This window comes from Peromyscus eremicus, chromosome 2 (genome assembly GCF_949786415.1).
Source record: "Peromyscus eremicus chromosome 2, PerEre_H2_v1, whole genome shotgun sequence".
Lineage (NCBI taxonomy): Eukaryota > Metazoa > Chordata > Mammalia > Rodentia > Cricetidae > Peromyscus > Peromyscus eremicus.
The window spans coordinates 163,026,866-163,052,220 of NC_081417.1; the positions used below are offsets into that span (position 1 = coordinate 163,026,866).

The window sequence follows — 25,355 nt, forward strand, 5'->3', positions numbered from 1 at the left end:
ATTCCGACTTGAAAGTCAGGTTGGGCTTTGGGGGTGTGTGGAAACAGAACTCCAAAGCTCTCTGCTGGCTGGGCGCTGAGGCTTGCTTCTCCTTTCTGGGCCCCAGCCTGCCCCACTGGGCTGTACGGCAAGAACTGTCAGCACTCCTGTCTCTGCCGAAATGGAGGGAGCTGTGACCCCGTCTTGGGCCAGTGCACGTGCCCAGAGGGCTGGACCGGCTTGGCCTGTGAGAAAGGTGAGCTGGCTGGGTAGTAGACATGCCCTCAGGCCTAGGAGGACTTTTTTGAGGGGGGCAGCACCCTGGGGTGGGCTAGGCTAGTGTCTCTTGGACAGAGCCCTAGCTCAGAAAGTCAGACCCTCCCTCCCAATCCCTGCTTTTTCAGAATGCCTTCCTGGACACTACGGAGCTGGCTGTCAGCTTAGCTGCAATTGCCTTAATGGGGGCATGTGCGACCCGCTCACAGGCCACTGCCTCTGCCCAGCTGGCTGGACTGGGGACAAGTGTCAGAGCCGTGAGTGGGTTCTGGGAAGCTGGGAGGTTCTGCCAAGGGTGACCCAGATTTTTACTCCATGCTGAAGATACGGGACAGGCCTGGTTCGCACCAATGTGACCCAATGTGGCCCACTGTTAAACGGGTTCAGGGCCTCCGGGCTGTACCTAAGAGGCCACCCTGGTAGGCTGGTTTGCTTCTATTTTGGAGAGAGGGGTGTGCCTCATCTCAAGGCTTCAGAGAGAAAGCCTTGGTCTCTGGAATTGAAGCCTGTACTGCCCAGGGCTCCATGACTGCAGGATGCTGCCCAGGCTGTGGCTTTTGTGCCCATGGTCCTTGTTCACCCCTCCAGGCTTTGAGCCCCCTCAGAGTCTGGACAAGTGGACACTGGGCTGGACACTGCCTGGCTCATCCTCATTCTAACCTTACTGGGTCTTCTGTTCACTGGCTCCCCTTCCACATAGGCACTGTCATTTGCAGACCCTGCCTAGAGAGCCCCTTGCTCAGACCCAAGCCTGGGGCTGCTGATGCTGGTAGGCTGAGTTGGGATCCTCAGGGGGATCCAGTGACTCTTCAAAGCTTCTGGTCCCAGCCTCACCTTTTCCCTCGACTTCCAGGGCGAAGGCCCTGGGGCTGTGATTTCCAGCTTTCCTATCTGTCTCTCATACTACAGCCTGTGCCAAGGGCATGTTTGGGGTTCACTGTGAGGAGCACTGTACCTGCCGGAGAGGTGCCACCTGCCACCATGTCACTGGGGCCTGCCTCTGTCCCCCAGGATGGAGGGGCTCACACTGTGAGGATGGTGAGGACAGACAATAGTGCCTGGATCCAGTTGCCGGGAGGGAGCTGGCCCTGCACAGCCACCTCGGTTCCCCACTGCCCCCTTCCAGGAAAGCCTACCTAATTCTACCCTTCCTGCAGCCTGTCCATATGGCTGGTTTGGAGAGTCCTGTGCCCAGCGTTGCCACTGCCCACCTGGTGCCTCCTGCCACCATGTTACTGGGGAGTGCCATTGTCCACCTGGCTTCACTGGACCTGGCTGCGAGCAGGGTAAGTGCTCTCCCTAACATCTGCTTTGTGGAGAGGGACAACTGGGGGATTCCCAAGGGCAAGGCCAGGGCTGACCCTACACAACTTATACCCAGCCTGCCAACCTGGCACCTTTGGAAAGGACTGTGGGCACCTCTGCCAATGTCCTGGTGAGACCTGGGCCTGCCACCCTGCTTCAGGGGCCTGCGTATGTGCTGCTGGTTACCATGGCACTGACTGTCAGCAACGTGAGTGCTGCCTCAGGGGACCTGGGGTTCTGTCTGCCATTCTGGTGTGCAGGGTGGAGGGGAGCAGTTCACGGGGTTGCCATGCCATGTTCAGGGGTGCTGCATGTTTGACTCCAGCCCCCAGCGTATGTCACAGACCCTCTTTCTCCCTGCAGGATGCCCTCCTGGGCGCTATGGGCCAGGCTGTGCACAAGTTTGTAAGTGTCTCAATGGTGGTTCCTGCGACACAGCCACGGGAGCTTGCCACTGCCCTGCTGGGTTCCTTGGGGCCGACTGCAGCCTTGGTGAGAAGCCAGGTTGCAGGGCTCGATGGCTTATTGTTGAATTTCTGGGGAAGGGGGTGGGGCCCTGTTGGCCAGCCTGTGAGAGGACAGCCCCCTGCCCACCTGCTTCCCTGATTCTTGGGTCCCCCATTGCTGAACTAAGGTAGAGTAGCAGTGAGGGTGTACCCTGGGGCATCAGTGTGATCCCAGAGGGCCCCAGCCTTCTGGCCAGCTCTGTCCCAGATATATGCCAGACACTGAGTACAATCCTGTGGCCAAGCGTCCTGCCCAGGAAAGGGCCTTTCTCCTGACTCACGTGGGGACTTCCTCATTTGAAATCCAGGTGGAGCTGGGGGTGTTGTGTCAATGTGTCTCTGTAGAGATGGCCTGGGACCCAGCTCCCAGCAGAGCCTTTTCATGGAGGGGCATGGGAATTGGTGGTGTGCCCCTGTGTCTCCTGTCCCGTCGTTGGGGTTGGTACAGCCTCTGGCAGAGCCCAGGTGGAAGCAACTATTACCCGCCCTCTCCACAGCCTGCCCACAGGGTCGCTTCGGGCCCAGTTGTGCCCATGTGTGTGCGTGTGGGCAAGGGGCGGCCTGTGACCCTGCGTCAGGGACTTGCATCTGTTCTCCTGGGAAGACTGGAGTCCACTGTGAACATGGTGAGTGTCTGCCAGGGGCTGGGCACATGCACAGTTCACCGACGTGTCATTGAGTTATGGAGCAGGCTGCTGGAGTGAACCCAGCATGAGGGGGTGTGCCGTTCCCCAGGGACGTAGTCACACTCACAGCCACTGGGTTCTCCAGAAACCTTGGGGCTGAGAAGCAGAATCCTCACCATGTGAACAGCCTGCCCTGCTGGCAAATAGGTCATCTCGTGCCAACTCAGGCCCCGCCCACACAGGCCTCTTGAGACTTGGTTCACTCAGTGGCCTGTTCATGTCTCTGGCCAGTGGAACCCCCTCCTGAGCCTGGTACCTGCTTGCGTCCTGGTGATGTCTTCTTGGAAGAGTATCCTTTCTGCCAGGCCCAGGCCGGGGTACCCAGCAGACATAAGAAATGGGTGGACCAGGGGACAGTGGTCATGGCCCACACTTGTGTCAGTGTGCCCCGCCCCAAGGCCACGCACACAGCTCTTCCCTCAGTCTCCACAGACGGCTGCTCTCGGAACCCTGTTTCTCAGCCTGGTGCTCCTAGGACTAGTGTAGTCAGAAGCCCAAGGCCAGGCTACAGCCAGGATGCCACCTTGTTCACTCCTAGGAAAGACAGCAGTGTGGGCAGGCAGTGTAAGGTGGTCAACAGGCCACCTCTGAGTCCACGTGTCTGGCCATGCCTGGCCTGGGGTCTCCAGGACACACATTCTCAGCCCTGAGGAAGTGTGATGGGAAGCCTTCCTGACTCCTTGCTGGCTGTGCAGGTGCTCACAGTCTCCTGAAGACTGTGGTCTGCTTTATCTTAGAGTGGCCCTCAGACCAGACCTGGTGCTGGCCGCCCCAGATGCCGAGTGAAGAGTGGACGCTGTGAGGACAAAGGCCAGCACTAGGCAGCTCAGGAAGCGTTTGTTGAGTGAATGCCCGTCTGTGTGGGGACATGTCCTAAGATCATGTCCAACCCTTGCTAGAGTTCTCAGCTGTGTCTACCCTCTGCCCCTAGGGTGTCCCCAGGATCGGTTTGGCAAGGACTGTGAGCTCAAGTGTGCCTGCAGAAATGGGGGTCTGTGTGATGTTACTAACGGCAGCTGTTCCTGTCCCCTGGGCTGGATGGGGCCACACTGCGAGCATGGTGAGTTTATAGGGGCAGCTGGCCTGAAATGTCCACGTGAATATTGAGCAGGGGGGGCCTTGCTCTGGACCCTGAAAAGGATGCAGAGTTTAGGGGTCTGGGTGGCTGTGTAGGGGCACTGAGTCAGGTGCACTTAAGAAACCTTTGTCCGGGGGCTGGAGAGATGGCTCAGAGGTTAAGAGCACTGGCTGCTCTTCCAAAGGTTCTGAGTTCAATTCTCAGCAACCACATGGTGGCTCACAACCATCTGTAATGAGATCTGGTGCCCTCTTCTGGCCTGCAGGGATGCGTGCAGGCAGAACACTATATACATAATAAATAAATAAATCTTTAGAAAGAGAGAGAGAGAGGGGGGAAGAAAGAAAGAAAAGAAAGAAAGAAAAAGAAAGAAAAGGAAGAAAGAAAGAAAGAAAGAAAGAAAGAAAGAAAGAAAGAAAGAAAGAAAGAAAGAAAGAAAGAAAACCTTTGTCCTAGGGATACGTGCAGGCAGAACACTATATACATAATAAATAAATCTTTAGAAAGAAAGAAAGAAAGAAAGAAAGAAAGAAAGAAAGAAAGAAAGAAAGAAAGAAAGAAAGAAAGAAAACCTTTGTCCTAGGGATACGTGCAGGCAGAACACTATATACATAATAAATAAATCTTTAGAAAGAAAGAAAGAAAGAAAGAAAGAAAGAAAGAAAGAAAGAAAGAAAGAAAGAAAGAAAGAAACCTTTGTCCTAGGGATGTGTGCAGGCAGAACACTATATACATAATAAATAAATCTTTAAAAAGAAAGAAAGGAAGGAAGGAAGGAAGAAAGAAAGAAACCTTTGTCCTATTCCTGCACAGCCTGTCCTGCTGGGCGCTATGGTGCTGCCTGCCTTCTGGGGTGTTCCTGTCAGAACAGTGGTACCTGTGAGCCCACCACGGGTGCTTGCCACTGTGGCCCTGGCTTCTATGGTCAAGCTTGTGAGCACTGTGAGTGGGGCTGTCCCCTTACCTTGTCCCCACACCATCTAGGCCAGTCCTGGTTCATGAAAGCAATGGCCACCTTCTTGGTCATTGTTCATGGGGAGAGATGGGATGACCCTGACCAGGCTGGCTCCTTATGCCTCTGCTTGTCATGTGAGCCCTGGCTGGGATGCTGGAGTATGGTGGGAGCCAGGAAGGAGGGAGAATAGGACATTCTGGAAAGGGCCTCTCTCAGCTCTTGGATTTGGTCCTTTGCTGACTCTGGGAAAGCTGGGGGTTTCTGCTGCCTCCTGCCCTTGACTCATTCTAACCAGGGTCCTCCTTCAGCCTGCCCCGCTGGCTTCTATGGATCTGCTTGCCAGGGAGTCTGTGAGTGTCAACAGGGAGCCCCCTGTGACCCTGTCAGTGGCCAGTGCCTCTGCCCTGCTGGCTTCCATGGCCAGTTCTGTGAGAGGGGTGAGTGTCAGGCCCCCACCCAGCCCCTTTACCCTGTCCTTGTCTTGTTTAATTCGGGGAAGGGAACAGAGCCCATTGCCCCCACCAGGGTGCAAGCCAGGCTTTTTTGGAGACGGCTGCCGGCAGCGGTGTAACTGCAACAAAGGTGTGCCCTGTGATCCCATCAGCGGCCTCTGCCTTTGCCCACCGGGGCGCACAGGAGCTACATGTGACCAGGGTGAGTGGAGGGGCCTATCCAGGATGGGACCTGAGGGTAGGTTTCCACCAACAGCAAATATCAAATCATGTGGGCTGGGTCCCTGCATGCCAGGCTGCAGACCACACACTGCCTTTCTAAGATCTCTGCTCCAGTCTGCATCCTTGGTGCTGTTGGCAGTGGCCAGAACACGACACAGGCACCCATTGCAGCTGCCAGTGTTAGGCCCTGTTCTGTGGTAGTCTAGAGTCTGGGGACTCTACCTGGCTGTCCTGAGAAAGGCCCCAATGAGGTGGAAATATGTCCCTGACTTATCAGTCATGGCCATAACCCCTTCAGACCAGAAGGAGGATGGGGCTGTCCTGATGGGGGTGCAAAACTGACCTTATGTCTTTTGGATTCATGCAGCCTTGGGGACAGCAGCTGTGGCTACTCTACACTGCCTCACCAACCCAGGCACTAGGCAGGAATGTGTGCCCAGGGCTTGTGGCTGGTGCTTTTCCATGGTTGAGCTCATGGTTATAGAACACAGATTTTTTAAAAGTGGGTAGGAACTGTTATCCTTTTCAGAGGAAATGGAGCCCATGGTCTTCTCTACTTCCCCAGAGGACCTCATGACACCTGGGCTGTCTACCCATGTCCAGCAGATGGGACGGTTGTTTATGCTTCTCCTACCTCCTGCCCCTACAGATTGCAGAAGGGGCCGCTTTGGGCCTGGCTGTGCCCTGCGCTGTGACTGTGGGGGTGGGGCTGACTGCGACCCCATCAGTGGGCAGTGCCTTTGCGTGGACAACTACACAGGGCCCACTTGCCGAGAAGGTAAGTCGGGTTTCCAGGGGAGGAACTGAGACTTTCCTGTCCCTGGCCAGGAACCCACCCCTTGTCCCAGTACCGCCACCCAGTGGTGGAACAAGACCGGTCAGTGAGAAGTTCAGCCATCCCTTCCTGGCACCCAGAGTCCACACAGCGGGTGGTGATGAGTAGGCCTCAAGCCGCTTCCCCTGGGCAGGAACGGGTTGCACTGCCAGCCCAGAGCACCAGCCCTTTCCCTGAAGTGACCTGCAAGTTGCAGCAGGAGCTCACAGAGCCATATGCAGGCAGGGCTAGGGATTCAGTCTGGGTGGGTGCTGTGTGCCCATGCATCTGTGAGCAGCAGTGTATGCACGTACACCAGTGTGTTGTGAGCTAGTGCATGTGCACATGTGCCAGTACATTGGATTAGCGACACAAGCATGTGAGGCAACTGTGCATGTACCGGTATATGTGCATGCACTGTGTGTGTATATGCTCTTGGTGTGTGTCTGGGGGGGGTACTTCAGATAAATGTCTTCCTGACGTATGTGTGTTCCTTCATGGTGTGTGTGCTCAAGGGACATGTTCTATTGGTTGCACACGGGCTTTAGGTATGAATTCTCTGGGTGGGTACGTGTTCCATGTGTACATTCTTCAGGTATGTGTGTGCTCTAGGTATGTGTTTCCCAGGTGTGTGTGCTCCATGTGTACGTGGCTTTAGGCATACATGTGTACCCACTTCTTTGTGCACCATGTGCATATGCTTGTTCCAGTGACCTCTATGCACCAGGTATGTGTACCGTGTTGAATTCAAGTACATGTGCTACAGTGCATGCCTGTGTCAGGCATGTGTGTTTCCAGTACATGTGTGTGCACCAGACACATATGTGTACACATGCTTTATTGTATGCTTGTGCCTGTGTGTACTGACAGGCAGAGCTGAGGGAGTAGTCCCTTGATCCCTAAGTCCCTGAGGCTCTGTGGGACCACACCTCCCATCTGCAAGGCAGAACTGGTTGTACTGCACCCCTGTGAATAGCCCAATCCCCTATGGCATCTCCAGTTGGCTCCCCAGGCCCAGGCTGCTGAAGGTGCCAGGAAGGATCTCTGTGAGGGAGGTGGGAGGCCAGCTGTGGTGCTCTGCAGGGTAGGACATGGTAGAGGTGAGGGCAGACCAGGAGTCCTCAGCTGAAGCCCCGCAGTGTAGACTGGATACTGTGTGAATCATTTTTAGCCTCTCCAAGATGATCACGGCCTCAATCTGTTAAGAGCCACGCAGCGAGCTGTTAGGGTCAGGTTGCAATTTTCTGACTGGTGTCTGGGTGCATAATGCTATCCACAGTGGCATCTGGTGGTCAGATGTGGTACTACACCCTAGGACCTCAAATTCCAGAACCTTGACATTTAGCTGATCTTTGAGAACTGGGCTGTGGGGAGGGCATTGTTGGCCCCTAGCAGTCCTGGGATAGCCCTTTTCCCTGGGTGGGTTTGGCTTAACCTTGGGTGAAGCTTTCCTGTCTCCTACCCTTCTTGGAAGTTGTAAGAGTGAGAGCTGGGCAGACCCCCTCCCCCACTGCTTACATGGGAGTGGGATGGAGAAGGTTATGCTGGTAGATGTGTGGGGTTCCTATGGACATGGGTGATTGATGCCTTACTGGCCCATTACTAGTGTCTACTCAAGTGTACAACATGAGCTGTCTATCACCCAACTCCCTGGGAGCCCAGAGTTCAGGTGGAGAACACGCTTGCCCGGACGCTGCTCTCTGGTTAGGACCATAGGAATAGTCCCGCACAATGATGAATACCTTTGCTTCCCTGTGCCTTCAGAACCTGGATATTAAAGATGAGGCTGGACCACGGTGGGAGGGGGATGGGCTGTTGCTTTTGCTGGGCTTAGCTAATAAAGGAAGAAGGTCACCACCTTCTGCCTGGAATTGGCTGTTTTGAAGATTCCCACCTTAACTTGTTGCTGACCCTCTGTTCTTCCTATGTCCCTAGTGGCTACACAGCCATCCCCCAGCAGCCCAGCCCCCCAGCAGCCCAGCGGCAGGACCATGAGGCACTAGTTCATGGAATCCCCACGGAGGACCACTACCATGTTCCAGCCCAAGGCACTGAGAGGACATGTGTGGACCTAGGACTCCTGGTTCCATACCTCTTCTGGAAAGCTATGGATCTCTGTGGAGGGCTGTGGAGAGCCTCGAGGTCACGGGGAAGAAGGCCTCAAGTGGACACAATGAACCCAGGGAAGTGGACCAGGCCTCAGGCCACTGTTTACATGGGAACCCTGCAGGCTGTGCTGAGGAATCCTGGCCCTCTTTAGGGACCTGGGTTGGGACCAAGGCAGGAGTTGGCAAGGCCCCACCTGCCTGGCAGGTCCTTCTGGTGCTAGGCCATGGACTGCTGCAGCCAGCCGACTGTTTACCTGGAAACGTAGTCCAGCCCGTATTTATGTAAAGGTATTTATGGGCAGCTCCACTTGCCATTGTGGCCCCAGGTCAGCTGGAAGCTACCCCATCCCAGAAGCGTGGACTCAGGCCAGTGGGCTGTGGGGTCTCCAGAGTTTTGTAAAGTCCTGAGTTAAAGGCACAGTGGTGTCCTCGTGGCCTGGGTTTTTGTGCTTTTCATGGACGCTATGTGGGTCCTTCCAAGAGCAGCTGGCATGAGGGCTCTTGGATGGGAGCCTCCCCAGTCACGGAGGCCCAGGTGGGTTCTGTACCCTCTCTAAGACAGGTGCCAACCAGTCACATTGGGATTCTCCTGGCTTCCAGCTCTGGGGTCATGAGGCAGCTTCTAGCCAAGGTGAATTGTCCTAGAGAGGATGCTGGTGCCTAAGACACCTCCAGAGACCTAGCAAGTGGCTTCCTGTAGGAAGAATGTCTGAGAGGGAGCAGGGCGGGGCTGGCGTGGAAGGGAATCCGTGCTTAACCCAAACAGTTCACCCCTGCCTCAACAGGGGAGGGCCAGGCAGCCTCACAGGAGCCAGGGCTCCCTGTGGATCGAGGCTGACACCACAGGTGTAGCCCAGAGAGGAGCTGCAGGAAGGGTGGGGAAAAGGCCCAAGGACAGCAAAAACTGGGGGAGGGCTGGACTTAGACCCACCGCCCACCCAGAGTCTGGGTAGTGGCTGCCTCTTCCCCCTCTCCCACAGCAGCCCAGGCAGCTGAAACCCCCCGGGATACTACAAGGGCTCCAGAGGGATGGGCAACAGTGGGGCCGCGTCAGTAGGGCCACTGTACACAGACTTAAGTAAAGGGGACAGAATAGTGAGTGGGGAGTAGCTTGCAGGCAGTGTGGGAATGAAGGAAGTGCCCAGAGGGAAAAAGGATTAAGAATCAGACAACAGAAACTCTTAAGGGAAAGACTGGCAGCCAGGAGATGGTGATGTTCTGTCATTGGTATTGAAAAATTAAATTTTATATCCAGCTAAACTGTGGCCATGCCCACAGGCTCACCCATGATTCTAATGTGAAAATATCCCTGGGAAGAGCTCAGGAGGGAGCCATGGGAGAGCACGCAGGACATTTCCTACACTGTCATCATGAGGAGAACTGAAGTTGGCCTTCTAACCCACAAGTCAACCCCAGACTGGTTCACCATGGGGGAGATGAAAGGGAAGTTAGAGACGGGCATCGCTGGTCCTGTGAGTAACAGGCAGGGAGGCAGCAGCTGCAGCCAGCATAGTGGTAATGGAGTGGTCCCCTGCCAGCCCTCCTGAGGACCGGGGTCTACCCAGGGGCGGAAAGGGAGGGAGAAATAGGGAAGGAAAGAGCAGGCTAATGGGATCTAAGCAGACAGAGGTCCAGACTATACGATCTTAGAGGGCCAGGGGGCTCAGTGGGTGAAGGCACTTGCTGCCAAGCCTGACTGTTTCCCACATGGTGGGAGGGGATTAGCGACTGGCAGGTTGTCCTCTGACCAACACATATATACCCCCTAATAAATAAATGTAATTTTAAAGAAAAATTTTAAAAAAGGCAATAGGATCTAGCCTATAAGACACAGCTGGAGGTTAGAAATACAACCATAGCAAGAAGAGCTGAGGGAGGTTTTAAAAAAACTTTAAAGAAGGTTTATTTGTAATATATGCATGTGCATGTTGAGTGAGGCTGCCTGTGGAGGTCAGAGGCAACAGATCCCAGAGCTGGAGTTACAGGGTATGAGCTGGGTACTAAGAATTGAACGCAGGTCCTCTAGAAAAGCAGTATTGTTCTTAACCGCTGAGCCATCTCTTCAGCCCCTGGGGAAGGAGTCTTAATGTTGTGAAAGTGCAAAGAAAGCATTGTGGCTGTCTATGCACATGCATGTACACACATACCTACACATATATACAGAGTAGATGTTCACAAATCCATAGAGCAATGGTGGCTGTCATAGGCAGGGAGAAGTGCATTACAATGTAATGTAACACACTCTAGAGAAACCTATAGGTTAGGCAAACAGAGCAGCAATGGTCAAATCTACGCAAGCTTTAGCATGTTTATATATATATATATATATGTGTGTGTGTGTGTGTGTGTGTGCTCATGATATTTATGTTTTATACACATTTATATCTATAGGGAATCTTTATATTCATCAAACAGGGCTGTGGGTGTGTATAGGAGGTACTAGAGCCAACTCAAGCCCTTCACACATAAGGCAGATGCTCTACAACCTAGTTACATGTAAGAAAGCCAAAATGCTCTCCTTTGAAGACTAATACGCCATCAGACAACCAGTTGGTTAGTTGATTGAGACAGCCTTTAGCATGTAGCCCTGGCTAGTCTGGAGTTTGCTATGTAGACCAGGCTAGTCTGGAGTTTGCTATGTAGACCAGGCTGACTTGGACTTAGAGGTCATCCTGTCTCTGCTTCCCAGGTGCTGGTGTTACAGACATGCACCACCATGACTGAGGAGACTGCTAAGATTTTAAATACGAAGGGAGAAGCACAGGGATTTTACAAAGAATGTGGCGGGCAGCTACGATCTAGCACCTTTCCAACTGGAAGTGGATGTATTTGGGGGGAAGAAAAATGCCAGGCTTGGCATAAGTGGAGATTAAAGGAACTTGGGACTGGCAAGGTTGCTCAGTGGGTGCCTGACTCCAGCCTGACGACTTGAGTTTGAACCCAGGACCCACACAGTAGAAATATAGGGCACAGAGTAGATGGCTCCGCCACGAAGAGCACTTGCTGTTCTTGCGGACTGCAGAGGCCCTGCTCAGTTCCCAGCATTCCCCAGCTCCAGGTCCAGACTCTGACAGTGGGTCAGTTGGGACATGACTGAAGGGACAACTTAGCATGTTCAGCCCGAGGTCCAGCGACAGTGCATTAGGGACAGGTGGTGGCTGGTGTCATCTGACAAGCAGGGATGATAAAGAGGAATGATGGTCTGAACACACCGACTGGCTAAGGATATGGGAGGGGCATTTTCACCAGAATGGCAGTGGGAGTCCTCACCATGGCTTCACTTTCTTGGGGTCAAAGCTAGAGTCTTAAGTGAGAGGCAGGAAAGCTGGGGTCCTGGAATGTAGCTCCCATTGTTAGTGCCTTCTATAGCCACCAGGGGGCCTGAGAGAGAAAACACCACCACCTTATGGCCCATGGCGGTAGGAGCGAGGCAGCCTGGCACAGAGTCAGGGATGTTCTGGAAGGACCAGAAATGAGCCTGATGAGCGGGGAAACAGCAGTCCCAAGGCTGGGCGGAAGGCGCAGTTGTGTGCACATCTTCATGGTATCATGGCCGGACTAACTTTCTCTCACTCCTTGGAGGAAAGGTTAGAGGCTTGGGTTCACAGCCTTCCAATCCACTTTGTTCTAGCTATTGAAGGTGCTTGGTGGTGGGCCAGCCTGCTTCTCCTGGACATGCTCCTTAGAGGATCAATACGGGGGAGCAAACCAGAGGCCACAGGGCGGTGGGTTCACACCATGGTGTTTCTGCTTGTGCCACAGGCAGACATCAGTGTACATACTGCACCTATGTGCATATACACCACTCCGTGGCCACCAGTGTGCTTTTACACACACACCCACAGCTCCAAGGAAGTGGGGCATTAGGGTGAGGAAGATGGAGATGATTATTTCTTTCAGGTTGAAGGAGGTACTAGGCCCTACCTCAGAGAGTCAACCCAGGCCATGCCTACTCCCTGAACTCTGGTCTGGCTCTCCCTCCAAAGTAGCCACTCACAAACACGGATGAGTATTCACGTTGGTGAAGACTAGTGTCAGGCTGAGCCTAGACTTGGCCCTTCTGGCTGCCTTGGTCATGGAGGCCATAGGGAGTGGCTGGCCCTAGCCTGTCTAGAGGTGCAGCTCTTCACCAAGCCTAGGGAGGTAGGGCATCACCATTTGTGCTTTTACACCTAGTGGAGATTCATCTATACCTGTCACTTCTGTAGCAAGGCTGAGCCCAGTAGGATGGGGCCGATTCTATAGTGGATGCTGGGTGCTCCACCCCAATCTAGCACCAGCCAAGCAGAGAAAGGCATGGGGCTTCAGCACCAGGCTGGGGCGCTGTTGGAGAGACCTAGCTTGGCCGTAGTCAGCACGGAGGCTGCCTTTCTGGCCTGTAGATCCCCAAGAGGGAGGTCTGCAGGGACTGGGATCACCACCCCAGAGTGTCTCCACGGTGTCCAAGCCCTAAGAACCCTGTGGTCAGGCTAAGCCCTGTAAGGTCCAGCTGTTAACATTTCTGACCTCACAAGCAGGAGCCACAGCTTTGCTGTGACACTCTGGCTAGTAGACAGATGGGTCAGAGCTAAGGACAGACCTGAGGCCATTCTCCACACACCTGTTATACCTTGGGATTTTACTGAGACAAGTGGCTGTGACCTAAGCTCAGGTGTACCCAAGTTTTAAAGAAATAGTTTAATGTTATTTAAAAACCTCCATCACAACATTTCTGCTGGCACCTCAGGTCACCTTCCACCAACATTGTCCTCTCTGAACACGGGCCCTTCCTGTCTCACTTGGGAAAGAGGGGTGGATCTGGGATGTCTTCAATGAAGGCAGCAGTCCTGTATCACCCGTGGCTTGGGTGGCCAGCGAGGAGCCAAGCTGGACTCCTACCAGAATGTGGGCCCCTGGAGCTTGCCTCAAAGCCTTCCAAGAAAGCAGGTGGAATGTATAGGTATCCTGTGCTCTGCACTCAACCGTGAGGCTGTGGGAAGGCCCAAGGAACAGAGCTGTGTCCCACTTCCTGGGGTTAGGCGGGAGGACTGACGCCGTGTCCACCATGTCTGGCTTCGAGCTGCCCAGCTACACGTCTGTCTCCACCCGGAGCCGCTCCATCCTGCGCACATTGCCTTCCACCGCCACGCGGCTGGTGATACAGCGAGCAAAGCTCTCGGGGAACCAGCCTGTCTCTCCATCCCGAAGCCTCTCTCCGTGCAGCCAGCCTGGATGCAAAGGGGTAGATGAGAGGGAACCCTCCCATCCCACCTCTGCTCTTGAGGGTTCTAGGGCCTGGGTGACTATTGGAACTGACCACCCCTCCTGCCTTGAGAGCCAAGGAGGCGTCGCTCCTGGCCACCCACTCCACCTGCATGACCTGGGCCTTGTAGAGGCCTATGCCGGGACCACCAGGAACCGACACTTCACTTAGGGCTCAGAGTGAACTCACTTTGGTCCTATGACTCCAGTACTCGCAGTCCTCCCTCTGAGGAGACTGAGCGTGGTGTGTTTATGCATGTGTGTATGGATCCACATACACCTAGCTGCGTGGAGGCCCAAAGACAACCCCAGTTCCTCAGGTGCTGTCCACTGTCTTTCGAGATAGTCTCATCAGCATGGAGCTCGCCAGCGAGGCTAGGCTGGCTGGTCAATGAGCCCTGGAGATTTGCACGTCTTTGCTTCCCTGGCAATGGGATGACACAATCATGTGCCACCACCCCCAGCTTTCTTTTATGTGGGCTCTTGAGTTCAAAATCAGGTCCTTGTGCCAGCTGAGCCATCTCCCCATCCTTTGAGGAAGTTCTTGCTGCACCCCAGTACACTCTGCACCCTTGTCTGGTTGGCACCCACTCAGGTGTGACCCATCCACACTCACCGTCCTCTTCCTGTAGGACCAGGACAACGTCAGCCTGCTGCAATGTGATCTCATCCGCCTGTTTGGCAAAGTATGCCTTGGTGATCTCCACCTGGGGCAGGTCTGGGGGAAATACGGAGAGCTAGGCCAGTACTCTCCCACAGACACATGGTGCAAGCTGTCCCAGCACAAGATGGACAGCTTCCCCGGGATGAAGACTGGCCTTCCAGGGGTGCAGGACAGACACCTGGCACCTGCAGATGGACATCTCTCCCTTAAGAGAACAGCCAGGGCCCGAGGTGACATTTTGATGAGCTAGCTAGCCTGTTCTGTTCCTTTGGCCTCAGTTTCCCCAGCTTCAGGACCTTAAGCCTCTTAAGGACCAATAAGGCTAAGCTGTGGCTACATGTACATAGTCACAAGTACATACAGGGGCCAGCACCCAAGCAAGGTACCCCAGGGAAGCTGTGTGTGGCCTGCCATCTAGACAGACCAGCTGTACCCAGGGCTGCAATCCTGCACACATCACACTCACCTCCTTTGTTGGTGAGGCCCTGCCACTGCCTCTCCTTATAGGTGAGGGCTGTGATCCACCGGGCCCGGTCACTCCTAGAGGCCACAGAGAACATAGTTGAGACCCTCCTTCCTTCTTGGGGTCCATGGCCCATTCTACGTCCCAGGTTCATTGACTATGCTGACCTGACCTACTGTGCTTGGCTCCTGACATCATCCTGTTGCCTGACAGCAGGGTGCTCCTGCCTCAGGGCCTTTGCACAGCTGTGCTCTGGCTGTGCACTCCTCTCTCTGGTTGCTGCCTCACTCCCTCTGTCCCTTGGGCTTTTGACCTGAACACCACCTTGACAATGATGAAGGCCCATCAATCACATCCACACTCATCCTTTTCTCCCCCTTGAAGCTCCCTCCCTGGTTACTGGACAGTACAGCCATTCATCAGTTGGTGTATTCCCACGAGGAAAACAAATGCCCAGAGACAGGCTGCGTTCTGCTTATGGCTCTGCCGGGCACTGGCGGTGCTCAGCATACAGAGGCTCTCAGACACAGGGCGGCACATCCCGTCCTCCCATGTGCTCCCCTCCCGTTGGGTTCCACCATCTTACGCAGAGTCAGAGGACAGCAGAATCTGCTCCTGGCGGCCCTCACTGTTGCGTAGCAGGTTCACTTGGAAGGGGTGGGGCACGGAGGAACTGCGGCTGCTGCCTCCTGACAGAGAGGGCTCTGAGGCCTCCAGCTTCCTGACCTGTACCTGATCTAGCTGTGCGTAGTCTTGGACCAGGTAGCTTTCCTCACTGTGGGGACGCAGGAGAGTCGTCAGTTAACCTCAAGAGTGCTCCTAAGACTCGTCTCCTGGGCCTGGAGACAGTTTCCATGGCCAGAGAGGGAAGCCCAGGCCTGCAGATAGCCGAGATCTGATTCTGTATAGAGCTGTGTGGCCATCCCAAATCAAGTGAGGCGTACCAATGAATGTCAACTCAAGTCGGAGGGGTTCAGGGCCACTCCACTCCCGGCTGCTCTCTCGCCTGACATCTGCAGCCTAGTGCTTACCTTTTCTTCTTGGTGACAACCAGGACATCGTTGAACAGGAACAGGTAGCATGTGGGTCGGCTGGCGATTTTCCTAAAGATGCTGGATTCCTCCAAGAGGAAGAGCTCTCCACGCTTCAGGAGCCAGCGAGAGGCAGAGATGAGTGGGAGGGACTGGGGACAGAGTGGACAGATGAAGGAAATGGACACGGAAACTCCCCGAATTGAGTTTGTTGTCCCTGTTAGGACTAAACGGAGGACCAATGGGATATTCCTGAACCCTAAGGGATGGCCATGCAGCTGGCCCACAGGTACCAGGGCAGGCCCTGTTCTCCCCCACAGGAGAGCCGTGAGCAGCCCCGATTCTCCGTGCACTTGACGAATGTTCTGCCTAAGCTGAGGGTGGGAGCCAGTCCTGGAGAGGCCTTGACACCCCCTTCCCCCTGAGTCAGGGCAGCTCAAGGGGTCCCCCAACCTCCGTCCCTAGAAGCTTCTGACTCCTAGGATGAGGACAACAGGTGGGTGGGTGGGTTGGCAAGGCACCTACCTTGACCTTACTAAAATCCAGCTGCGTGTGCAGTGTGTACATCTGCTCTGTGCGCTCCATTTTGTGGGCCCCCTCGTTACACTGCTTCACCAGCTGCAGGGTTGAGTTTACATGTATACCGCAGGCATGGATGGAGGACTGGATATTCCACAGAGTGCCTGCCCCCCTGGTGGCACAGGATCTAGTCCCTTTCCCCATCAGTACCACACGAAGTTCGCCTCACCTTGCTGATGGCCTTCAGGGCACGGCTGGCAGCTTTACACCTTTCAGGATGGCCCTGTGTCTTCAGGCAGAGTGTCTGGGGGAAGACAACAGCTGTGAAGCACCCAAGCCCCTCCCAAGGAGCCCTGCATGGGAAGGGGCTCCCCACCAGTTCCAGACTCTGGAAGTCAGGGAGGGGCCTCAAGACAAGCAAGGACTTCCAGAGGGTTCCTGTTTGGACCCACCAGTGTGTCTACAGTCTACATATGGCCTCTGCACCTCTGGGGCCAAGCCAGGGAAAGGGAGTTAGCACCACACATCTGGCCCTTTCCATCCTGGGGAAGAGCAGTATTTCTGCAGTTCCAGGGCCAAGGGTGTACGGGCACTTGCCTAAGTATGTGTCTACAGGCTATAGTATCATGTTACCGACCGCAAAGCGATCAAGATTAATCACACTGTCTTATACGCATTGTAATTATCCAATTACAGATGTAGGAGTGTGGAGAAAGAGGTCAGAGAGGCAACTCTGAAGGCAGGGCCTCCAGGGGTGTTCGTGTGGCTGCACCCAAGCCTCCTGGATACTCACATCTGTCAGGAGTGGCAGCCGGGTCACCCTCTGCATGGGGAGAATCAGGAAGGAGATCATGGGCAGGCCTCCACACGTTGGCCGTTTCTCAATCTCCCTTAGGGCTTCTCGGAAGGCTGCATTGCTGTTCCTGCAACAGGGAACTGTCACGACTTCAGAAGGAGGTTGGGCAGGTGGGACCTGCGTGAGGAGGGCTGGGGGCAGAAAGGCCCACTCACGACAGCTTCTGCAGGGTGCGCTGCTGGTAGACCTCGTTGGAGCAGTAGGCAATGTAAGGGTGGAAGTGCTTCTCTGCGTGGTCCTCCAAGATGTCACTGATGTCCTCCACACACACCTGTGCCTTGTGCCGCTGCTCCAGGGCTTCAAAGAACCTGCATCATTGAAGTGGGGAGTGGTTGGGGAAGTGAAGGCACCGTTTTGGTGGGTGTGTGCACACACCCACATAGACACATGTATGCAGACAAAAATGTCTGCACAGATCAGTCTTGGAGGCAGTACATGGCAGGTGCCCAGTGGGTCAGGCAGAATGTTTGTAATCTAGACATTTGTCCAACAGCCCTCAGAGGACCCCCCCCCCCCCATGACAGATCAGCTCTCCACACTGCCTTTGTAACATCCAACCCTATGGTTGTCCCTGGGTGTGAGGTTCAAGGACAGAGATGCAGCAATCCTATGATGCATTGGGACCCAGGAAGAGCCATGTCTGTCTAGGGATGGGCCTTGAAACTAAGGTGATTCTGCCAGCCAACCTCCCTGCAAGGCTTCACAACTATCCACTTGCATGGAGTCCAGCCCATAATAGACAACTGAGGACGTCCTGGAGAGACTGCTAGCCTCTGAGCCAGGCAGCATGATGACAAAGTGAGCAAATGACCCAGAGTTCTCTGGGTCTTGGCAACCTGGCATGTGGGACCAGTAGTTGGTCCTGAGCTATGTCCACGTCTCTAGGCCCTGGCTTAGGCAGCTGGGAGAACTCTGTCCATCTGAGAAGACCCTTCCAGGCTTGGATGTGAGTATGGGTCCTTAGAACTCAACAGACCCTCTACCCACATGGATCCCATTTCCTATAAGAAAGTGCACTCTAAGAGTCACTGGCCCTTGGGAAAAGTTGTGTAACTAATAGAGAGCCTCAGAAGCACATGGGCCCCATGGATGAACGGAAGCTGAGGCTGCCTGCACACACCCACCATGCACAAGTAGGCAAGCCAGGCCACTCAGTTGAAATGCATGAGCCCTGGGTTTTCCTGGAAAAGTCTGGAAGGGCCAGCCTCCCACTACTGGCCCAAAATAGCACCAATTCTCAAAGGAGATCACTATGAATGGCTAGCAAGGAGGCTAGAGAGTCCCACACCAGGGCAGCAATGGCCATGCTGAGCAATCAGAGGCTGCACAGCATCCAGGGACCACACTGGGGGCAGGAGTCTGCATGAGGGTCACCCACTTTCCGGGACCCCTCCCCTCCTCCGATGAGTCAGGAGCGAGTAGTTCCCACAGTTAGTTACTGAATCTCCTACAGGGAGTCCTTGTGTCCAGGGATAGGACAGTCCTCTGTTCCCTGTCTAAATGAAACTTCCTGGGGTAGAGAGGACATCACAGCAGACTCTGAGTAGGCTCAGCAAGGGCCAGGCTGATCCTGACATGCAGGAGACAGCATCCTATGTTTGGATGGCCCAGCCTGTGAACTAGCACCCTGTGACCTGTTCTTCTCCTGACACCACTGAGACCCAGGAGAGGACCTCAGGCACCAGCCTCATCAGCGAAGCCAAGGATAAAGGATAGGGAGGCCTGGGGTCTCCTGGACTACAGCAGCAGCAAGGGCTGAGCCCACACACAACATGACTGGATGGTGCTAAGGATGTGAATACATGCACATATACAGGTATGAGCAAACACATACAGGCAGGCACTATACCCAGTGCTGGTGTGAAATACCCACTGGAAGTATTCAAAGACACATACACAAAGCACACACACGCACACACACACACACACATACACAAAGCACACACACACACACACACAGAGGCACTCGTATATGCAATCACAAAAGCACTTGCACACACACACACAAGACACAGGCCCTCACCAGCCTGTAGCTGCATGCCTGGCCCCTCCTCTGATTCTAGGCCTTGCAACCAGAGCCCAGCCAGGCCACCAGACACTGCTGGGTAGAACATGACCTGGGGATGCAACTCGAGGCTGCCACCTGGCTGGGTGAGTACTCTGCGGGCACTGCTGACTATGCCCAGTGCTGAGGTGAGATACCCGTTGGTAACATAGGGTTGTATGGGAGAGAAGTGCCTCCCACTGCCCAGCCTGGGAGTCAGTGGCCGCTCCAAGCTTCCCATGCACAGCTATAACCCAGGGCCCACTGACATCATTGCAATGATGGCTGCCTAGAGGCAAGGCGAAGAGCATTCCTGGGGACCCAGGGAGACCCAGATGTGAAGGGCTGGGAAGCTCACTTCTGACTGGCAGCCTGCACATCCAAGATGTTGGAGAAGAGGTGGTGGTGCTCTGTCTGTGTCATAGTGGCCTTCAGCTCCCTGGACTGCAGGAACTCAGTCACCAGGATGCTCAGGCTGTGCAGATAGGAGAACTCGGACGTGAGGATCTCGAAGATGGCCTGCATGAGAAGATGACACTCAGTGACAGGACATGCCCTGGGAGGAGGGAGGAAGACTGGGGTGTGGGCCCCTCCGGGGGGCTGTCATGACTGTTGCACAGGCCATGAGTCTGTGTCCCTATGGGCTCTGGCTCACCAACTCAGGCTGTGTGGAGGTGGCCAGGACTCTGCTTTCTGTGGAAGATGGTACTGGGTGGGGATCAAACACAGGCTGACACATGCTAGGCAAACACTACCACTGCGCCATGCCCCTCATCCCAGGCCAGGACTCTGGTTCTTCCTGAGGAGGCAAAGATAGGCTCCTTTCCTGATGCTGCTTGAGGGTTCACAAGGCAACCAAGAGGCTCAGTCCTCAGGCATCATGGTATGAGGTGGCCATTAGGGTAGGTGAGGACAGCGTATCACTGTGGTTCTCCAATTTCCAGGGTACTGTGTGGCCCATGCCACGTCTAGGGACTCCCAGTGGCCTTACCTCCTGCCTCTTGCGCTCCTCCATCGACAGTGTGTCCAGGACACCTGACTCCAGCACCTGAGGAGAGCACAGGCAAAGGAGCTATGGGTCACAGGTCCTACAAATGGAGCCAGGTCCCCTCTTCCATCCTCTGGGCTAGACCCAGCCTGGAGGGCAGAGCCACTTCCAGTCAGGACCCTCAGCTGTCTGTGTCTTCTCAGCTTATCTTCCTCTCCATAGAAACCTCGCAGGACAGTGCCACTCTATCTCTGGAGCCCTAGACCTAGGCCAGGAAGACAGACAGGGAGTCCAGAGGAAGGGAGAGAGATACAGAGAGACAGCATGCGTGCGTGCGTGCGTGTGCGTGTGCGTGTGTGTGCATGTGCCTGTGGGGGGGGGTGATGATTCAGACACCACCTGAGCAGCTGAGTCAGAGTCCTGCCAGGGAAGGCACAGGCTGTTATCACCTGCACCCTTCATCCTCTTGGGGCCAATGGCCCTAGGTTGTCTTATCGTGGCTCCCCCCACGCCTATCGATATAGAGCATGTCAGGGCAGGCTGGACCGCCACAATGCCTGGCCTCTGCAGGACAGAGAACTGCCTCCATTTGTGTTCTCCTACTCACAGCCTGGCAGAGGCACTGTCAACAATGCATGGGGCCCCTGCAGTTTTCCAAGCGTGGGTAGGCCAGGCTCTAAATATTGGGCAATATTATAGGGTGCAGTATACTGAGCCCCATCCCAGATGGGAGGAATCACCTGTCCCCAGCTTCTGGCATCCAGCAGGGTAATTAATGTGTACTTCTGGACATTTCTACTTGTGAAGTAGGGTCTGCCTTGCTGCAGCCCTTGGCTGGAGCCTCCCTGTCCAGGTTCCACTGTGGGCACTCTCATGGGGGGGGGGGGTCCCTCAATCCCACCACAGGCAAACAAGAAGCTCCATTATACTGAAATGAAGGAAAGGCTGGGTCTACCATCTCCATTTCCTGCCACACCCACAGCCCGCAGAGGACAGGGGTCACATGCCTCTAACAGCAGCCAACCAGGTCCCCAGTGCTGCATCCACTATGCATCCTGGTCCTGTTTTGACTGAGCCCCCACAGTCTAGACAGGGCCCCATTTTCAGATGTGGGAAGTATGGGGGGGGGGCGCTGATCTAGTGAGAAGAGGGTCCTAGGAAGGGACTCCTTGTGCTCCCAGAACCCCTTCAGGTCAGACCTCCAGCCACATACCAGGTCAGAAGACACACTCACTGCTCCACAGGCCAACTGTGTACCCCAGTGACTCTGGAAGCTAAGTTTGAACTCCTTGTAAGGGCCTTGGCTACCAAAAGCTAGGGAAGGGAAGGCCACGGGGCCTCCTTACCTCCGGGAGCTGGCTCCAGGTGAGCTGGGCAGGCCGATAGCTCTTGACCACAATGGTGGTGTCCGCTCTTTGAGATCCCTCTGGGCTGGCAGGCTCATCGAGTACGTCATCATCAGACTCATGACTGGTATTTAGACCCCGCTCTCGGATCTCCTGGTACAACTGGGGTTCTGGAGAGAGCAGAGTCGCCTGTCTGCATGAGGGTTTGGGGGTAGCCTGGCCCTCCCAAGGGCCCCACAAAGCTCTCAAAAACATGCAGGCTCCCCTATGGCCCACTGGGTCCTAGAGTGGTGTAAAGTCAGCCTGGGAGATGGTAGCAGTCCAGTGTAGAATGTGGCACTCCAGGTCAGGGCCAAGCAGACCAACCAGAGCTGCGTGAGGCCAGCTGTGCCTGGTCTGGGAGAGGGAGGCTGGGGTACTCAGGCGGGGCCTGAGTATGCTGGTTGCTGGCCATGAGCCATCAATACTACCAGCCCAGCCTGGCATGGGCTAACCCAGTTCAGGGCATCTCTGAGGCCATGCAGCTGATGTGTCAGCCTATATCTGAGACTGGGGACTGCTGCTGTTCCACACAGGGAGTGTGTCCCAGAGACTTTGCAGAGAGGCCCGAATCCTTGTGTTCTGGCCTGTGGCCACCCATAGAGCTAACATGAGCCAGGAGGGAGGGATATTCTTGCTGGAGTCACCATGCCTTAGTGGGACCAGGAAGATACAACAATAGTTATTACTTTCTCATGAGTTGCAGTGCCCAGTAGGCTCTCTTTGGCCCAGGAAGATTTCATGCAGAGAACAGAGATGAGTGTCTGCCTCTCTGGAGGCCTGATGCCCTATAATCCAACCTGGGTCCCATTGGATACTCAAGATAGTGTGGGGCTGTCCTGTCCTGTCTTTGGATCACATAGTTTAGGAGTCCAAGGGAATTCTACGAGACATACAGTCACATCAACAACTGGGATCTGTGTCCAATGTCCTGCCCAGCCTGATCTCATCTTCTCAGACCCACCCAGTCCCTGGTTGGCCCTACTGAGACCCCCTCCTGGCCATGCTCGGCTCTCAGCTTCCTGTGAGCCACTTACCATCTTTGAAGGAGCCCTTGTGTGCACGTTTCCGACCCAGAGTTTTCTGCAGAGAAGACACAGAAACCTCAGCAGTCAGTGGGGAGGGAGGTATGGGTGGGCTCCCCTTCTATTACTATGGCGGCCCAGAGATTTATCCCACAGCAAGATGTGTAAGGGAGAGGAGGGAGCTTCACAAGCAGAGGCCAGAAGAGGTAAAAGCTGGGGTACAGGGCAGCGGGCTGCTACAGGCCCAGGAAGGCTGCCCAGGGGCTAAGCCAGTTAAGAGGCATTACCTGGAGAGTGGGACGTGGTGGGAATGAAGAGGGGGCTGGAGTGGGCAGAATGCTGTTGGTTAGAGTCTGGCCCTGGTACTGGTTCAGGGCCCCAGAAACTGAGGGAGGAGATTGCAGAGGCAACCTGGGGCAGAGCTCTGGGGAAACCCCACTCTACACTGGCATCCCCACACAGTCCCCACTCCTTGGCTGAAACACCAGGTTTTCACAGGTACACTGGCTCCAGGAAAGCAGAGGCCAGTCGCTTCTGGTTTCTTAGAACCAGTTGGGGCCTGAAAACTCCCTTACAGGTCGGGAAAGTGTGACACTCCCAGCTGAACCTGGCCTAGCTCCTTTTCTCACCCTCCCCCACCCTCCTCACCACCTCCATTCCAAATCCTTCCTCTACTGTATCCCTCCTGGCCCTGGGACCATGGGGAGCCTTCTCATCTAGGAGGCTCCTAGGGCCTCCTGCACTGTCCCCTGCCTGCCGGTGACACCCTCTGCACAGGAGCTGTCAGGAGCAGCCACAGCTAAGTACCCAGCATGGGGCATGCAACAGGAGTGTGTGCTGAAGACGGGACTCTTGTTGAGGAATGAATGAATGAGACCTTGGCCGGCCTGGTTCCTGGGGTACAGGGACACACATCAAGGGTCCAGGCATCTCAGGTAGATGTGGCAGGGAACTGTGATGAAGGACAGTGGCTGGCACCGCAGACACAGAGGTCTTGCCTTGGCCACTATCGGCCTTCATGGAAGCTTGTAGCCTGACCAAGCGTGTGCTGGTGGCTATTGTTCTGACAGGTGTCTGCTTCTCCAAAGCCAAGCTGTGGTTCAGGGTCTAGGGAGCTTGTATGCCCAAATAAGCTTGCTTTTCCCATGATGCTGTGCACAGCTCTAGGCAACAAAAGGCATTTTTGGAGTATGCTACCGCTGGGTAGTGGCCATTTTCACTTATATACGGGGAAACTGAAGCTCACAAGTGTCAGGAATCTGTTAGGGGTCACATAGTCACAAAAGCCCATCCCAGGCCCTTCATGGAAGCTGACTGAGCCCTGCGCCTGGGAGCCCCCTGAACAAATCTGAGGAAAACCTCCGGCAAGAGGTCCAGAAGCCCTCCACAGCCCTGTATCCTGGGAAGCAATGGCCTTGAAGGGCTATGAAGCAGAAATCTCCCATCTGACCCTGAAACATAAGGAGCAAGCAGGATGGAAAGAGGAAGGAGTGGTCACTACCTGACCACGCGCTTCCTGCAACCCAAAGGGCTAGGACTCCATTCTGTTCTTCTGGACACCCAGGGCTACACCAGAGCTCAGGAAGAGCGCTCTCCCTCCCCAGGGCAGCCAGGAAGCAGCAGGACAGGGAGATGGGTGGTGAGGGCTACACACCATCCCTCCTGGTCCCACTGCAGCCTGAGCCAGGCACCACTGAAAAGTGTCTTCAGACGGGCTGGCTCCATGCTTGGGCTCAGGAGTGACTGATTCCCTCTGCTATCCACACTGGATGGAAGTAGAGATGTGGAAGATTCCCAAGAACATGGCTCAACCTCCTCCAGCCACAGCATGGTCGGCAGGATGGTCAGGGGCCTGCACCCAGCAATTGCCATGTGTGGTGCAGATAGAAGAGTCACAGGACCAGGCTGCCTCCTTGCTTGTGAACTCCTGCGCCCCTAGAGACACTGCCATCTCTGCTGCTCATCTCCCTACCTTATTTTTGGCTAGGCATTGGGCAGGAGGCCGAGGACCTTCCTCAGCGAGAGCCTGGAGCTTGGGGCCGAGCTGGACTGAGTCTCCCTTGCTGCTGGGTGACCCTAGGCCTTTCATAGCTGCCCTGTAGGACTGGTTCCTCAGTTTTCGAGTCAGATTCATGCTAGTGTCCATATCCATGTCATCCAAGGAGAAGCTGGGGGTTGAGAAGAGCCGAGGATCCCGCCGAGCAGCCTCCTTGCTGAGCACAGCTGCCCCAAAGCTCTGGTGGCGGGCTGGGGACTTGGTCTTGTCCTTGCTGGCCACGGCCAAACTCTTAGGAATGAGCTGCTGGGTGCCCATCTTGAGTGCTGCGGGGCTCTGTGTGCTGAGGATGATGGGTCGTGGCTCTTCATCTTCTGGGGGCACCTGCAGGGGTTCGGAGGCCTCTGGCTCAAAGGCAGCATTGGTCCTGGCTCTCAAGGACCTACGGACCATGGAGAGCCCTGGCATAGGGTTCCCATTGGCATCGAGTCGCAGCTCTGCATGGAAACGATATTCCAGTAGTTTCTCATCCAAAGAACTGTCAGAATGTCTCTGGGACATGCTGGGTGGCAGAGGGGCCCTAGAGAGAGAGGCAGGCAAGTGGTGAGAGGCTCAGAGAGGCCTCCTGCATACAGCCTCCCTGGTGTTCAATCTTGTTTCTTCTTAGCATCCTCCCATAACCGCTCCCAGGCAAGGACAGGGAGTGCAGGGCTGGCTATGGCTGCTCACCAGGAGCCTCCCCTGGCATGTGGCATAGGTGCT

At 55.0% G+C, this 25,355-nt stretch overlaps 2 protein-coding genes across 2 annotated transcripts in view; one reads left to right on the forward strand and one right to left on the reverse strand.

Moving 5' to 3' along the window:
* The window catches only part of Megf6 (multiple EGF like domains 6), a 99,793-nt gene extending 91,105 nt beyond the window's left edge, over window positions 1–8,688 (forward strand). The window contains exons 25-37 of the mRNA XM_059256303.1: window positions 107–235; window positions 384–512; window positions 1,165–1,293; window positions 1,413–1,541; window positions 1,637–1,768; window positions 1,924–2,052; window positions 2,564–2,692; window positions 3,684–3,812; window positions 4,644–4,772; window positions 5,094–5,222; window positions 5,311–5,439; window positions 6,109–6,237; window positions 8,209–8,688. Of these exons, the coding sequence (XP_059112286.1) occupies window positions 107–235; window positions 384–512; window positions 1,165–1,293; window positions 1,413–1,541; window positions 1,637–1,768; window positions 1,924–2,052; window positions 2,564–2,692; window positions 3,684–3,812; window positions 4,644–4,772; window positions 5,094–5,222; window positions 5,311–5,439; window positions 6,109–6,237; window positions 8,209–8,276 (1,619 nt within the window). The 3' untranslated portion in view covers window positions 8,277–8,688. The remainder of the gene's footprint in view (window positions 1–106; window positions 236–383; window positions 513–1,164; window positions 1,294–1,412; window positions 1,542–1,636; window positions 1,769–1,923; window positions 2,053–2,563; window positions 2,693–3,683; window positions 3,813–4,643; window positions 4,773–5,093; window positions 5,223–5,310; window positions 5,440–6,108; window positions 6,238–8,208) is intronic.
* A 4,535-nt stretch (window positions 8,689–13,223) lies between these two features.
* On the reverse strand, window positions 13,224–25,154 carry Arhgef16 (Rho guanine nucleotide exchange factor 16). Its single transcript, XM_059256304.1, has 14 exons — window positions 24,570–25,154; window positions 22,610–22,655; window positions 21,534–21,703; window positions 20,191–20,247; window positions 19,558–19,718; window positions 17,311–17,463; window positions 17,093–17,222; window positions 16,529–16,603; window positions 16,306–16,398; window positions 15,781–15,932; window positions 15,336–15,524; window positions 14,753–14,826; window positions 14,239–14,340; window positions 13,224–13,588 (listed from the first exon to the last, which is right to left on the reverse strand). Exons 1-14 carry the CDS (start codon window positions 25,152–25,154, stop codon window positions 13,449–13,451), a joined length of 2,127 nt encoding a protein of 708 aa, XP_059112287.1. The 3' UTR covers window positions 13,224–13,448.
* Between the last annotated feature and the right edge of the window lie 201 nt (window positions 25,155–25,355).